Below are 16,402 nucleotides of genomic sequence, written 5' to 3'. Positions count from 1 at the left end.
TATATATATATGTATATATTGCTAATTATTATTTTACCATTATGATTCATTAGTTTTTAAGTGTTCTCTTGTGATAAAGTTTGTATTTTTACATAAGTGAGTGACCCAAAAGTTAATAATGTTGGAAGAAGAAATAACAGCTGACCAACTTAAGGAAATGCTTATGAATTGGTTTACAGAAAAGGAAAATAAACAAACGCTTAAGACATTTGTCAGGAGTTTAATTTTAAATAAATTAACAAAAGAAGACAACCAATCGGATTTAAAGTTTAAAAAAATCATTTTAGATAATATAGACATTGCTTTAGTATATTTTGTATGTGATTATTTAGCCCAAAACCACTTTCATTACAGTCTGAGTGTTTTTTCCTCTGAAATATCTTGTACAAAATTGAATGAGTATGTTTGCGATTATTTTAATAAGATATCCTACAAATGGAATGCTAAAAAACCACCAATGCTGGAATATTATACTGTGCATAATGTCCTGTTGACTCTAAATATTGATCCATCGAGTTTAGTTGGGAGTGAAATCATCAACAGGTATTATTTACTTTGTGAAGGTTCTTTATTGAAAGTAGTCTCCTCTGCAATGAAGAGTTCCAATGGAAGTGATGCTCATTTAGAATCGAATCTTCATTATTCTCAAAGAGGACTTTCTGACAATTCATTACAACTGCCAATGAAAGGTCTTCAGAATCATAAGAGTACCAATATACCATCAGAGAGTCATGTGTGCACCAAAGAGATGTTGTCCTATGAAGTCCTTGAAAAATATTTACGTAAAAAAGATCTCCAATTAGAACGGCGAATAAGCTCACAAAAACAAGAGTTTTCTCGTTGTAAAAGGATATTGCTGTCATGTCATGATGCACTTATTACAAAATTAAATGAGGTTTATCAGCTTATGGAACACATAAATACACAGAAAAATGAAATTTCTCGCCAGTTACAAGTTATAGAGAATATTAATATTAATGTTAAGTCAAAGTTACCAGTTGAAGAAAACTTAAAAACAGACAAGCAAACAAAAGATGTTGAGCGAGTTGATAAGGCTGTGTTGGTCATTGAAACCAAAAATGTACTAGATAATTTTACCCAAACAAAAATACCTTTCTCTGCTAATAAATGCATTGAAACAACCATAAAGAAAACTATAAATGTTGAGTCGCAAACTGATTCTCAGGTTGATTCTTTTATCTCGGATCAATGGCAACTTGAAAAATTAGAACTACTACAATTTATAGATCAACAGCAGGAGAGAATTAAGAGCTTGACAGAAAAAGCCATGGAACTAACAAGTAAAATAACATCTAAACAACATTATCTTTCTGAGAGAGATGAATCTGTTGATAATGCTTGTCTCTGTTTATTGAACAATCCTCAGGCAGGCCTGGAAGAAATAATTTGTAGATCCGACCTAGTCATCAATAAGCTTAATTTCAATTTTGAATCAATTAAGATAAGATCACAGGAAGCAGAGAAAAGTTATTCCATTTTCTTAGACAAACTGCTCAATATCTAGAATTTGATGGAGAATAGAACAGCAAATATTTAATAATTTCTTACTGTAATTTAATATTTTTATTAATATTTGTTTTGTAATTTTATAAAAATGGCTTAATCATCTTCTGAATTATGTTTATAAATTTGCGAAATCACATGGTTTATTTCTCACTTTTAATTATTTCTAATGTCAATTTTAAATTTTGTATCTGTTTACCAAATTGAGAATGAAAATTACTGAGAGAAAAAATAAAGTAGCTCAATTTTTTTAAATTTGCAATAATGGTTTCTGATTTTTTAGAAGAATTTTTGATAGATTTTTAGATAGTGGACACGATGTTAGTCAGTACAGGAGAAAAACCAGCTTCGTGGGTTCAAAATAACTGGAATTATTCGTGTAAAGAGTAAATAGAGATTTCAAGGTAAAATTGGTTGTGAATGTTATCAAAATGTGAGATACCGCATTTTTCCCCTTTAGTCTTCGTATGTTAACAATCAAACCTAACTATAAGTAACAAATAAGTTTTTTCAAATTTATTTTGGAATCTTCTACAAATAACCTAATATAAGTTTTTGCTTATTGTTAATATTAATTTTTATTATTTTGCAGCACTCTTGCGATCCTAACATTTTTGTTCAGAATGTTTTTGTTGATACTCATGATTTGCGCTTTCCTTGGGTAGCGTTCTTTGCCTTGAAGTATATTCCTGCTGGTACAGAACTCACGTGGGATTACAGATATGAAGTGGGAAGCGTGCCAGGCAAAAAGATGAAGTGTTATTGTGGTTCTGAATATTGCAGAGGACGTCTTTTATAAATTGATTTTCTTTTAATGTAAATATTATTATTTGAATTAAATAAATTTATATATTTTTTTTCATTTGTTTAATTGAATATTGAATTTCACTGGTGATACTGTTATGTATATATAAATCTAACTGAAGACTCCTAAGAATTTATTTTATAAATTGGACCATGTCTGTTACTAAAGTTGTCCAGATTGTACATATTTTAAGATTTAATTATTTTGAAAGGAAGCTTAATTTAAGAAATTTTTTTGGTTTAATAGTCTGTTGAATCATAATTGAAGAGCTCCCTCTGAAAAGGTTCCAATGAACGTTTCTTCATACTTTTCAGGAATAAGAAAAAAAACAACAGGATTCTTGTTAAGGAATAGGGACTAAATCATTGCTAGCACCAGTCCAATTGGATCTGTAAGAAATTGTTTTGTTACAAGTTTGTCCTTAAAACCTTTTTAGAAGGACCCTATTAATTTTTTTAAAAATTATAATGAACTCGTGTATTGATTTATATTTATGTAACTAACCTACATGAAGTTGTTTATCACAGTATTTTTGAATTTTAGTTGCTATAAAATAGTATCTAGAATTACCAACTAGTATATATTGTTAAAATTAATGTTATAAAATTTGAAATAGAAGTGTCAAATTTATTCTAAAATTTTGTGTTCTCTGTATTAAAAAAATAGAGAAAAATAAAGGACTGCCAAAAATTTCGTTGTTATAATGTTAATACAATATCACATCACATACAATATAATGTCCATCTTTTTTAATATTATGTTATTATAATAAAAATTAATTGTAATAGAATTTTTAAACAATTATTTACATTTATTGTTCTTTTGTTAAAGATTTTATTTATTTCCTGTTTTTGGTAGGAGAAGAATACATAAAAAGATGAGGGAAAGCAAAACAATTTGGTTTTAGAAAAAACTTTAAAAAGGAAAAATAATTATAAAACAGAAAATAAATATGAGATGAAGATAGCCCCAGTTGACCGTAGATATATAAGAGAAGATGATCAGGGAGGGAGAGGCAGCAGAAAAACACAAATTTTTAAGATAAATAAAAGATTGTTTATTTGTGCCGACGTTTCGACCTGATTTTCAGGTCTTTATCAGGGCTATAAAAACAAAAGGAGATAACAACCACCGTTCAGAGCAAAATTAATAACAATAAAATAAATAATAGACTGACAAATTTGGAAATATACATAACAATGAAATGAAAATATAAACTAGTTGATTAATAACTCCATAAATAATTCCATAGTTGATTAATAATCACATAGTTATTAATTAACGAGTTTATATTTTCATTTCATTGTTATGTACATTTCCAAATTTGTCAGTCTATTATTTATTTTATTTTTATTTTTGCTCTGAATGGTGGTTGTTATCTCTCTTTGTTTTTATACCCCTGATGACCTGAAAATCAGGTCAAAACATCGACACAAATAAATAATCTTTTGTTTATTTGTGTTTTTCTGCTGAACGCAGCCCCCCTCCCCTCCGACCATCTCTCAGAAAATAAATATGTACTAAGTGAGTTTACATCAATTGTTTCAGCATTGCATCATGTTATTTATCATATGATTTATGTAGGTACTGCTAATAATCCAGAGATGACTTATTCATGAATGATGGAGAGTGATAAATATGTAATTGTTGTGTGGAACTGTTTAATTGATGATATAATTAACATTACATAATGATCATTAAAAAAAATTAATGTCTAAAAAGTCAACTGTTTTACACTTAATTTTAGCATATGAAAAACAACATTTTTTAATAAAAATTTATCTGGGGACCTTATAGTCAGGATGATGTGAGCCCCTGATTATGGATATTTTCATTACTTTAATTAGTGAATCAAACAGTAAAAAGTTTAAGTAATGAATATTTGACATCCTTACTTAACCATTAGAAACAGAATTTGAAAATAGTTCAATATTACATAACAGTTAAACACTACATACATAAATTTAAAGATATACGTAATTTTATGTTGTTTTGCAAGTATGTTATCATTCCTAGCCATATAGTTCTGCCTCTATTTTGGTACTGATATCCAAAGAAGTAGAGAATTATTTTTGACCAATTTAATGTAATAAATACCTTTTTCTAGTGCATTCATATGTTTTTTGAGTATTTTACTATCCAATAATTTTTACATGAAAAACATAGTGAACCATTAATACAGAAGGTTATCTATTCAATTTGGGACAAGAAAAAATCACAGCATTTAAGATGAAATGTCCGAAAAGATTTTTTAAGATTTCTAACCATAAAAAAAAAATTAGATTACCATTATGACCATGGGTCCACATAGTGAATAAGTTTTATTTTTTGTATATTTCAAATAACTTCACTGTACACTGCATCTATATAATGTACCATTTATACAGCAGGTTATCTATTCAACTTGGGACAAGAAAAAAATTACAGCATATTTAAGATGGAATGTCCAAAAAGATTTTTTTAAATTTTTAACCATAAAAAAATAATTAGATTACCATTATGACCATGGGTCTACATAGTGAATAAGTTTTATTTTTTGTATATTTCAAATAACTTCATTTTTTAATTTAAATACAAAATCCCGCAAATTCTATATTTGAGTTCCTACAGGGAATTTGATCAAATAAAATAATTTCATAAAGATAAGTGAAAGGAATGAGAGGAGAAAAACAAACCAGATTAATCAACATCAATGGTTTAATAAAAATTTATAACAGTAAATATCAACAGGTAACAAGCTATCCTATTTCTGGAATGGACTGAGTAATAAGATATAACAAGAATATATTCACTTAAAAATATATACAACCATTTTTAACTTCTAACATCACTTTGAAACTGCTCTAACACATACAAAACACCTGGAGACGGCACAAAAGTATTTACTTTAATTTATATTGACGACAACCCAGCACTTTCAGTCTTATTGGCGAATCTTTCAACTGAAATAGAATTAAATAAGTATAGTAATAAAATAATTTTACAGGATTAATCTAAATTGAAACCTTAACATGATGAAAATATCTATTTAGTCTATGAAATAGAATTTTGCACATTTATTTACTCGAGACAGTACTTTAATTACTACTTTTGTATACATTCAATTCATTAAAAAAATATATATATTTATTTGTTCAATGTCATTTTGGTCAATTAATGACCCATTCAAATAATGGTCATCTGAGCACTTGGCAAAAAAAAATGTTAACTGAAATTTGATGGAAAAAAAAAATAGTTTTAAAAAGAGAATTGTGTAGGTGTGGTACTACAACAAAAAATTAATAAAATAATTAATTTCAACATAAGATCTCAAAACTCAAAAGTATTCATACATACAAAAAACAGGAAATTTATTTAAGTTAATGAAATATAATATTTTAGGCAGTATAATCATTAGTATAGAAGTAACATAAATACAATATACTATAAGCTCCGGCAGAGTTTCTAACTAGAGTCACTCAGAAACTCTGCTGGAGCTTCCCTCATGAAGGCCTGAAATTCAGGTCAAAACATTGCCACAAATAAATAAGTTTTTGGTTTATTCGCTGACCACACCCCTGACTATCTTCTCATAATAATCTACGGTCACCTATTACCACCTCATGATAGTAGTGTTAAGTTGATCTGTAATTAAAAGTTTTAAAATTTAATGGAAGGGTAATTTGACTGAAATTAATGACCTGGGCAGAATAGCCTGCAAAAAGTTTTTAAATTATTGGATGTGAGGGGTAAATTTATATTTAAGACTGTCCTTGAGGATAGCCAAATTGGCTGAATCATAGAACATTAAAGAAATAATAAAGAGTAATTTAAAATTTAACTAGTGTTCAAATTATTTTATTTAAATAATTGAAACCATTCCAAGAAAGTGAACATTTTATAAAAATATATATTGGCTAACTTGCAAAAAATGTCAAAGATAATTTTTTCGCATAATTTTTGCCTTTAAGTCCTTGTCAATGTGATTGATGTATCTTAATAAAATCAAATAACTTTGATCTGTTAAATTTTTTTTCCATAACCCAAATAATATAGAACTCAATAACCACATCTAAAGGGTTCATCCATGAACTCAGACTCATTTAATTTGGCCACTAATTAACTGTTTTAGACATCTCAAATAATCAAATTCTGGGGGGAAGTTGAATATATATTGGACTATACAAGCATGGATGGCTGAAATGGCTCCTATTTCGGCATAATTTAAAAAAAAAATTTAATTCTACGAACAATTGAGACAGTTCATAAGATGTATATTCATTGGAAAATCTCCAAGTTAAGTCCACTGAAGAACTTGAAATCGACTTTACTATCAATAGAAACTTCTTTTACAATAACTAAGATCTACCTAGTTTCATTTTGAAATTTTTGAAAAAATATGAGAAACTCAAGTCTCAAACACTCTCTACATCTAATAGTTAAAATAATTAAATTTTTAGTCTAATTATTCTTCGTTTATTTTTCTTAACATTTTGTCTGAAGATTTGGAACTATCAGATCAGGAGCTTAAAGCAGAATTAAATTCATACATGTATGATTAATTTACCTTAATCATTATCTTGGCCAAAACAACACTGCAATCCTCGGTGTTAGCAGTCCTGTTAGAATGGTTGACAAAAGATTGACTGAATGGTTATCAAGCACCCTAATACCACAGATATACTCCACTCCTGGACCAGGTGTTTCCACTACCATTCCATTCTTTTTATTGACACCTGATATTAAAATAACAAAGATCACACAAAAATAGTTCTTAGAATAACATTGAATATTTTCAATTCAATATTAAATCTCATTTCAATAAAAAATTGGTTTACCATACAGAGTTGGGACTTATCACAAAAATTCTAGTAAAAAATATGTTTCTCAAAATGAAGATTTAATTGATTTAAACCACTTGGTTTCAGGTAACCCAAGAATTTTAGTATTATTATTGCTTGAAGCATCAAACCAGAAAGTTTATTATGGTTTCTTTTTTGCTGAAGGCAAAGGGGAGTAAATTGGAAGCATCTATCTATCAACTAAAGATGTAAAAATGGGAAATAAAGATTCTGTAGAAATGCCAAATGTCATGGTATTATATATTAAAATACAAATTATTCATAATTAGTTAAATATAAAAAATAAATAATTTAAAACAAAAGAAATACCTGAATATTGCAAAGTTGCTCCGAGAAGAGAATCAATGATACTGCCAATGAGACCAGCAAAAGCAGCAATAGGAATTATTTTCCACTGAGGCTGAGAGATAGGAGGAATAGAACAAAAATATAACACCAAGAAGTGTCCAACACCAACTACAGCACCACCTAAAAAGCTCAAAACCAGCCCAACCCAGGAGACTCCACCATTCACACCTATAAAACAAATAAATCTGAGAATATAACTTTCCCCGATAAACGAATCCAACCAATAAAGCACTTGTTAATGATGAATTTTTGACACTATTATTTCATATTTATGACATAATTAATAAATTAACATTAACCTGAATATGAATCAAACATTGGGGCCAAAAATTCTTACATTTTTATCTAATAACCAGTGATCAATAATTAACAATATAAAACTTCACATCTTCTTTTAAATAACATTTACCTTTTGGAACTCGTTTTCCAGTAGTGATTAAAAATGGATCGTTCTTAGAGAGAACTGTACCCAGCTCTGAAGCCCAGGTATCGGCATTGCCACAGGCAAAGGCACCTACCCAAAACAAAATTTAGAACTCAATAATAAATAGTGAATCTTCCATTTCAAACAGAATCAAATATATAGTTATAAAATATTATTATATTAAATAATATAGAGTTACCCAATATGCCTACAGAAAGCCAAGAGGACCTAAAATCGACACTGAAGTCGATCGGTCGCTCACCCGATCCACTATCCAACAGGTAGAGGACAGCCAGCTGAGCAGCCATGCCACAGTTACATAAACCTTGGATCCAATTCCTCTGGGAACCTGAAGGATTCATTCATGAAACTGCAATTAATAAGTAAAATGTAAAAGTAAAATATTTTGTAGCTTCTTACAACATATACTCCGAACAAGTAACAATTCAAAATCATACAATATGGACCAGTAATTCATGTAGGTCTGTTTTGTTATTACTTAGTAATATATTCTATGTGTTGAATATACAGTTAAAGGAAGATTATATCACTATAATCCTAAACAACACTATAAGTTCATACCTAATAACAGAATAAAGGAACTACAAATTCTAATTGACCAATGAAATGCATCAATATACCTTCTTTGAAGCTCACATCAATTTTATTTTTAACACTTTGCTTATATTTGGTAGCTTTGGAAGATGTAACAAAGAACACTATCAGATCGACAAGAAATGCGTAGCTGGCAAGAGTTAAAATAAACGCAATCAGAAGTCCTGCAATAACAGAATGCAAACTTGTTATTAAAGGCATACTGCTGATAATAATATTTTGGCATTGAGTGAAAAACAATTACCAATCAAAGCTCCACTTTTGTTAATACTCCTTCTTTTCAGACCCCAAGCAGCAAATGCAAGGGGGATAAGTGTAGCAGCAAGCCATCTAGTAGGTGGTATCACTTCTGAAACACTATCAATATTTCTGATAAAAGTAAAAGAAACATTCTAGAGATGAAAATGCTACTTACCTCCAGTTCCTAATTTGAGTCTAGAAAACGCCAAGTTTCCAGCCCACATGAGCATAGAAACTGGAATGGACACCAGCAAAAGTAGTATTGGTGTAGCTGAGTGCATATTCCACTTCTCAAAACTTTTCTTTGTATCAGCCATGGTGCAGTTCGGGTGCTAGATCATACGATTGTACTCTCAATTCCGACCTGCTTATCAGGTTAAATGTCAAATGTACTTTGACCTAGATGAAAAAACTAATTGCCTCAGGCATTAGAACCGCTCAATCGGTCTCCTGCCTTAATTAAATGGCAATACAATCTAGATTTATCTCAAGAGAATAACGATATCTCAGACGATGTTCAGCTTGTAAAAACTTTAATTACATCTGAAAGAGAAACGTCATCGTTCACGAATCTTAACTCCAATGTTATACCAAATTAAGGATTCGTTCACTTTCTGTACCTTGAAGGTATCGAAATATAGCGTTATCGGAAGCAATATAGATGTACAAGTCTAAAACAAAATGGAGCACGTTTGACTAGAGCCCAGAAAGTAAGAAGTGGGTACTACACTACAAGAAAGAGATTAGTGGTGTGACGGGAACAATGTCACATTTAAAGTAATCTATTGTTGAATAAGAGATTACACCATTATGCCAATTGCCTATTACCGAAATTGCCATACTATCAGTTATCGTAACAAGGCAAGAACCCGCTAGAATCACTGGTAATATTCACCATCATTTACCGACATCACCTTAGAAAACCATCAAAATCGCATAATTGCTCCATCAACTCTACCAACTGTAAAGTGAATCACTGTGTAAGATAATTATTTGAATAAAATAAAATAAAAAATGAGCGAGTTATATAGCTTTTAAATAGCTAGTCAATGCACTTTTTCCTGATTTTTCACTTCCGGTTACATATGACATATATAGCGAATAGAAATTCTGTGATCTGAAAAATTTCGAATCCGAGTTTTTCACAAAAATACAGGAGGCAAGATCTTCCGAGTCCGTACAATTAAGTCTTACAAAACGATCTGTGTGTTTGAGAGCGGCTTTCCTCAAAACCTAAATTACGTATTTAAAGAAAGTATATAGCTACAATGTACAAGCTACTGTTTCACTAAAATCTATTTATCGGATGTGCCACTTAATATCATCACATTTTTACAGTTTTCTTAAAAATGGCTATAATGATTTTGATTAAACTCGTTATATCTCCCTACTATTATAAATATCAGACAGGCCTTATTTTCATTGTAATAGCCAGACAGGGTAAGTATTTAAGAATGGCAAATTTTAGAAATATTTTCTTCTGAAGTATCTTCAACCTTGTTTATTTTAAACAGTTAACCATTTCCAATTGTTAAAAGTATTAAAATAGATTTAATATTAACAATGAAACAATTTGAAAATTAGCTTAAGGAGAAAGAAGAATTGTTTTCTTGGGTTGTAAAAATATTCCCCAAATGTTTAAAAAATAACTAATATTAATGTATAATTTACCAAGGGAAAGCCAAATATTTTGTATAGATTAATATCTAACATAAGGCTGTATAAGGTAATGGAGAGTGATGTAAAACTCATAATTTAACTGAATTTTAAACTAAATCTTTTTGTGATTCCATGTGTATCATGACATTAGTCAGTTTTACTTTCACTAATCTATATCCTACCTTATATACAAAGAAATGATTAATTTTAGCTCGTATAAGAGGTAAATGAAAGCTGTGTGATCCATGCACCACCAGATTTTTATAGTAGTTTTTGTGTCTTGAGCTTATAACAGACTTAGTCGAATGGGATTAGGCTTGGTGGACAACCAGAAGCATTTCATACAGTTTCTGCTCTGGACACAGTAATTTTTAAAATTTTTTAGAACAGATAAGGTGTAAAATAAATGATCTGTTAGAGGAAGGGTTACTTATGTTTTAGTCTAGTTTTTTAGTCATGGTTATATAAGAATATTTCCACTATATTTGGTATTTTGTAATACTATATATTGAGTAGTAGATTATCATAACGAACACTAGAACTTTTCTAGGCATTCGTTGGAATGTTTCACCACTTATCAAATCATGGCTCAGGCCTTTTCTTTTTAGTAAATATCCAATTCATGTCAGTTAAAAAACCAATAAAGAATTAATGAGTTTGATATTGAGGTGTAGATAGTTGACCGTAGATTAATGCTTGAAGAAGTTTGACGGGAGGTGCGGTCAGCAAAGAACAACATAAATAAACAAAACCATATTTATTTATATTGTTTTTTGCTGACCGCACCCCCCGACAAACTTCTTCAAGAATTAATGAGTTTCATTGGAACTTCCACAAATGATTTTAAAAACATGGGTACATTAGATATATTGTTTGTTTGCTAATTACAAGGCCTGATTTACGTTTATTTTTTATGTTTTTTGTTTTCTAGGGAATTTAAACACTTGACTTTTTGGAATATTAAAAGGTATACTAATTATATTTTAGATTTATGGAAGCCAGATCATAATGAACAAAATAGTTACTAATGATAAAGGTATAATGAAAACATTATTCCTTTTAACTAATACTTTAAAGATTTCCAAACAGTTACTAATCAATAAAAGTTTGCCATTTTCAAGCTTTTAATATTACTCTCATTTTCTAGAAAAATGTACAGGCTCAAAGGTTTTTCATAGCTATCTTAATTTATTATAAGCACTAAACTCACCAAAAGAGGTTCTCTTTTATTTTTGAATTAATTATAAGCACTTTCATTCACAGTAATCTTAACTCAAAAACAATTAATAACACAGAAGTAGAAATACAATGCAGTATATGAGGTACAACAGAAAAATAAACAGTTTTTAATAATTATTTCTCATCATGTTTCTATTAAAATAAAAAGTGTAACAAAATATTTATATTAAAAAAAATATGTATATATTTACAAAGACAAAACCAAAGAAAAACTTTTAAAAATAAATAAAATCAAGCCATAACTTAGAATTACAAAATGATCTTAGCCAGAAACTGCTCGTAACCATTTCTTGAGCTCAACAAGGTTTGGTCCAATATCTTCTTTATCGATAGCGAAAGACTCAGCAAATTCAACCTTAGGCAACAATTGATCAAAAGTAAAATCTAATCCAGTAGAACCCAATTTTATTCTATTATCTGAAGAATTTTCATCAGTGCTAAGGAGCTGGCTTGCTTTAGTTTCCCGAACAGTGTTTCTGTTGAAAGAAATAGGCAAGAGTAGAATAATTTAAAAAATCACTAAATATTGTATTCCCTAATTTAATTGATGTTACTATACACATAAATAATAAAACTCTCACCTGATTTATTACCTGATATCTATGACAATATACTACTTAGTTAATTCATAAAAAAATATCAAACAAGAAATATGTATTTCCATAAGTCAAAACCAAACAAAGTTGAAATACAACATAGAGTAAAAACAATAAGTAAATTCAAAAAGAACATTTTAAAAATTTGCTTAACGTCTTCACTAAGTTGAACCATCATCAAATTTTGGTTTAGTTTTATTACTTATAATAGAAAAAGTTACAGTAATTTAAGATACATGTAATTAAGAAGTTTGCAAGAATTACTAAACGATGAGACAACATTCACAAATTGAGATGAATTTTTAAAATAATCTTATCTTAGAGACAGTTTTACGACATTATTATTTATAATAGACCTAGAAATAATAACTATAAATCATACCAATTAAAAGTTAAAATAATTATGTTCATTTAAATATCTTTCTTAGATTGTTTTATTAATAGAAAATAAGCTTTCTCAAATAAAAGTGAAATCTGGTACAATATATAATATTGCTTGATTAAAAAAAATTGTAAAATAAAAAACTGAAAGCTGAGTCATTATATTTTTAGATATTTAATGTATACACATTGTTGCAAAGTGGGCAAAAAAATAATCATAAATAACAAGATATTATAAAAAGTTATAATTTTTTTTTATGATAAATTTGGTTGTTAATTAGGTTATATGGGTGCAATTTCTTTCACTTGTAAAAAAAAATAATAATGTACTTTTATATAATGTATAATTAATTATTAAACAGTTTTTACAAAAAAACAAAGTGTACAGAGAATTTTTTAACCTACTCTATATTTAATGAAGAAGTAAAATCTTTGTAAAGTGTATGTTGTACTAAATATAACCTTATGTTTTTGTTTTTTTTCTATATGAAATAATTAAATTAATTCCATTTTCTGAAAATTTCTATTGGGTAGGTAATAATTTGAGATAACTTTGATGTGATAAGCTGTGATTGAAACATAGGTATATTCAGAAAGGAATTTTTATCACTTGAAAAAGCAAAAATAGTATAAGGAATCATGTGAAATTGATACTAAACCCCTTTTTTCATTAACTCCCCAACTTTCCTCCAAATCGGATGAATCATTTAAAAAAAATAGATGAAATCTGATAAAACTGATAAGGATCAACAAGGTATTAATCCAAACAATCCCTGGAAATTTCATCAAAATGGAATTAATGGTTCAGTCTTTTATGCTCAAAGGCAAATTTGTCACTTGGGAAGTAACCGGTCATCATAACAAAACAGAATACAAGGTAAATATGCTTTAAAACAAGGAATATCCAAGAATATGATTTTTCAGGTGAAGGAATAATCAGGAAACCAACAAGCAAAATATATACTTATCCACATCAAATTAAAATTTTTAGGAGAGCATCTTACTACCAAGTCCTCAGTTCTTAAAGCCTGAATGTTCTTTTGAATCACAAATTTAAAAAGATATAATGGCAACAAAGTGATATAGGCAGAACCACGCTATATGGCACAAGGAGATTACACAAGCTCATAATGTAAATATGTTTTAAAAATTGCCATATCCACAAATGTATACTTACATCTCTTTTTCAAGGAGCGACTTGATAACACCAGCATCTTTAGCCATTGGTACATCTTGCTTATTGCACAGAATCAAAATATTTTTGCAGTTATTAATAATAGTTTTATCAGTCAGGAGATTGAACAAGTATCTAGATGAATGAAACATAATATTACCTTATATAAATATCAAAGTAATTTTATACAATTATTATAAATTAACAAAATACTGCATATTTAATGCGAATATTACTAGAATGCATCTTATTAGGGCGGACCACAAAATTATTAACTTCTAAAGATCCTGGAAAGGCACAATTCTGTTAACATGATCAGTAAATCAATCACTTTCTAGCTTTTTGAATCTGTGCTTTACTTTTACATCTCTCTATACTATTATAAAATATAAGATACCTCTGTTACACTAAGTGCACAATCACAGTGTATGAGATAGTGGATGACCAATGAGGAGATGGTGGTGAAGGAGGACAGGCTGGCTGGACTAGTAGTTGAGTCCAGAATTGCCATATCTAATATGGTCTGTGTTATTTAAATCCAGGATTTATAAAAAAAAAACTAGTTTTCAGAAATTTAAATTTTATTTTTTTTTAATTTGACAAAAAAAAAATTTTAATTTAGATTTCAGATAACTAGTTCATTTCATAGTTTAGTCAAGGTATGAAAACTTGACCTTCCCAGGTTCGAAAGGGGTGGTAGCCAGTAGGACAACCTCCATATGGCCAGAAAGGAAGTAAAAAAATTATTTGAGTTTTTGGGAGTATATTAAAGTGTCTAGTTCAGTATATTAGGCCATCAGGTGAATCTCGTAGGGCATAACAAGCCTCTATAAAGTGTGTACCTTAGATTTATTCGGGAACTTGGTTAAAAATGATTCTAATCAAATCATCTCCTTGCCCAGTACTGAATCCAAGACCCTTCATAGATTGGTGTACTACAGATTTTATATTTATCAAAAGTAGTGTTGAACCTTATCTTCAGGAAAAGAAAAGATTGATTGACCACAGACTTCAGTCAGATAATTGAAAGGTTTTACACTAAGCTTCTTCAAGATAAGCCCAATATGTTCTAAAAGTGGTGATAAACATGAAAGGTATAAAATTGATTGAAAGAAACACATAATTTAAAAAAAAAAAAAGAAAAAATAGAAATATACTTACTCAGCTACATCTTTAATCTCCTTTTGAATACTGCAAGAATCAATAACAAAAACTAAAGCCCTTGCAGATGATTTGTATTCATCTAAATACCTATTTCTCACTCTTTCATTCCCTGGCACATCGATCAGCTGCAACATACCCTGTAATATACCAATAATTATGAAATAATAACTTATGACAAAAAGAATTAATGACATATCTTCCAATTATACCTTTTCATTTCTGTAATAAGCCAAATTTTCCTTCATGGATGTATAGGTATGTATAAATTTACTATGAGCTAATCTGGCAAATAGCAGTGTTTTTCCAGAATCACAAACACCAGTCAATAATACTGCTTTCCTACCAATACGTTTGCTACGAAGAATAAGAATTACTGAAAAATAATAAAAGTAAGATTCAGATTATGTAGTACCATATGTTCTTTGAAATGTAAAATTCTACATTTGGTTTGAATGGTGGAGTAGTAAAAATACAAAAGTACTACATACCAATAGTGAGGATAATCACCAATAATCCAGTAAAGATTTGTAAGATTAATTTGTCGTCGAATCCCATTTCTACAATGATAAAATTAATTCCTCCAACTTGAATTCGTACTTGTTAGGTATTTGATAACCTACCTGACAACTAACATTCGGTCACATTGGCCAACGAGGAATGGATAATGCTAAGGTGGCGCTCGTCCACCAGGTTCTCAACGTAAATTTAATAGTAATAATTTATGAGAGTAATTGGAGCAATTATTGAATACTATACTCAATACTAAAGATATTAGCTGTGTAAATAATTCCCAGCTTTCGAAACAAAAAATATTTTGTTAGTTTAAAGTCGGATGCATGTCTTTTAGAGGTATTTCAAAAACCTCAATTAACAGCCGAAACAGAAGACCACGGACAATGCACTGATCCTAGAAATTAACGAGATACTATTCACTAAGGGGAAGAATAGCGCTAGAGAGATCATTATTAATAGTGGAAATTCAGAAAACCATTTTGGTAAATGCAGCATAAATCAATTAGTAGAATTGAAGGAGATCAATGCTGGAAAAGGACTGACTGCAATTTGAGAAATAATTTATTCAGGGTTTATGGGCCGACGCTCGCCGGGCCAAAACTCGGTGGGGGCCAACAGAACTCCTGACAAATGAAAAAAAATATTTCTAAGTCGAAAAAATCTGCAAATATCAGACCATTTATCTTTTTTTCTAGCAACAATACGATATTATTTCATTAGGAAAATTTTTAGAACTCGCTTGGAGCCAACAGAACTCCACAAAAACAAAAAAAAAAATTTGCCTAAAAAATATTTCTAAGTCAAAAAATCTGCCAATATCCAATGTACCTCCGATCAGAACTCCTCAAAAACCAAAAAAAAATTTGCCTCAAAAATATT

The 16,402-nt window shown here is 29.3% G+C and overlaps 3 protein-coding genes across 3 annotated transcripts in view; 1 reads left to right on the top strand and 2 right to left on the bottom strand.

Moving 5' to 3' along the window:
- The window catches only part of egg (eggless), a 31,736-nt gene extending 29,395 nt beyond the window's left edge, over nucleotides 1-2,341 (top strand). The window contains exon 22 of the mRNA XM_014418452.2: nucleotides 2,117-2,341. Within this exon, the coding sequence (XP_014273938.1) occupies nucleotides 2,117-2,323 (207 nt within the window). The 3' untranslated portion in view covers nucleotides 2,324-2,341. The remainder of the gene's footprint in view (nucleotides 1-2,116) is intronic.
- Nucleotides 2,342-5,008: 2,667 nt separating this feature from the next.
- LOC106679345 (transmembrane protein 19) lies at nucleotides 5,009-9,720 on the bottom strand. Its single transcript, XM_014418457.3, has 8 exons — nucleotides 8,973-9,720; nucleotides 8,802-8,906; nucleotides 8,584-8,721; nucleotides 8,142-8,291; nucleotides 7,928-8,032; nucleotides 7,480-7,686; nucleotides 6,876-7,044; nucleotides 5,009-5,271 (listed from the first exon to the last, which is right to left on the bottom strand). Exons 1-7 carry the CDS (start codon nucleotides 9,112-9,114, stop codon nucleotides 6,884-6,886), a joined length of 1,008 nt encoding a protein of 335 aa, XP_014273943.1. The 5' UTR covers nucleotides 9,115-9,720; the 3' UTR covers nucleotides 5,009-5,271; nucleotides 6,876-6,883.
- Nucleotides 9,721-11,662: 1,942 nt separating this feature from the next.
- On the bottom strand, nucleotides 11,663-15,657 carry SrpRbeta (signal recognition particle receptor beta). Its single transcript, XM_014418459.3, has 5 exons — nucleotides 15,499-15,657; nucleotides 15,220-15,383; nucleotides 15,008-15,147; nucleotides 13,850-13,981; nucleotides 11,663-12,171 (listed from the first exon to the last, which is right to left on the bottom strand). The coding sequence occupies exons 1-5, from the start codon at nucleotides 15,563-15,565 to the stop codon at nucleotides 11,958-11,960; spliced, it is 717 nt and encodes a 238-aa protein (XP_014273945.1). The 5' UTR covers nucleotides 15,566-15,657; the 3' UTR covers nucleotides 11,663-11,957.
- Nucleotides 15,658-16,402: the final 745 nt, after the last annotated feature.

The sequence above is a fragment of the Halyomorpha halys genome, unplaced genomic scaffold, assembly GCF_000696795.3.
Source record: "Halyomorpha halys isolate HHAL.00 unplaced genomic scaffold, Hhal_1.1 Scaffold195.1, whole genome shotgun sequence".
In the NCBI taxonomy this organism is placed as follows: Eukaryota; Metazoa; Arthropoda; class Insecta; order Hemiptera; family Pentatomidae; genus Halyomorpha; species Halyomorpha halys.
The sequence above is the reverse complement of the archived record's forward strand: the minus strand, read 5'-3'. Positions and strand labels throughout refer to the sequence as shown.

What these genes read in the sequence shown, in the direction of transcription:
- SrpRbeta (XM_014418459.3), bottom strand. Translation starts at nt 15,565, where the DNA reads ATGGGATTCGACGACAAATTAATCTTACAAATCTTTACTGGATTATTG. An exon ending in GGTGATTATCCTCACTATTG is followed by an intron (nt 15,384 to 15,498) that starts GTATGTAGTACT and finishes ATTATTTTTCAG; the next exon opens with TAATTCTTATTCTTCGTAGC. An exon ending in TCGCTCCTTGAAAAAGAGAT is followed by an intron (nt 12,172 to 13,849) that starts GTAAGTATACAT and finishes TTCTTTCAACAG; the next exon opens with AAACACTGTTCGGGAAACTA.
- LOC106679345 (XM_014418457.3), bottom strand. Translation starts at nt 9,114, where the DNA reads ATGGCTGATACAAAGAAAAGTTTTGAGAAGTGGAATATGCACTCAGCT. An exon ending in ACTCAAATTAGGAACTGGAG is followed by an intron (nt 8,907 to 8,972) that starts GTAAGTAGCATT and finishes ATAGTGTTTCAG; the next exon opens with AAGTGATACCACCTACTAGA. An exon ending in AGCAACTTTGCAATATTCAG is followed by an intron (nt 7,045 to 7,479) that starts GTATTTCTTTTG and finishes TTTTAATATCAG; the next exon opens with GTGTCAATAAAAAGAATGGA.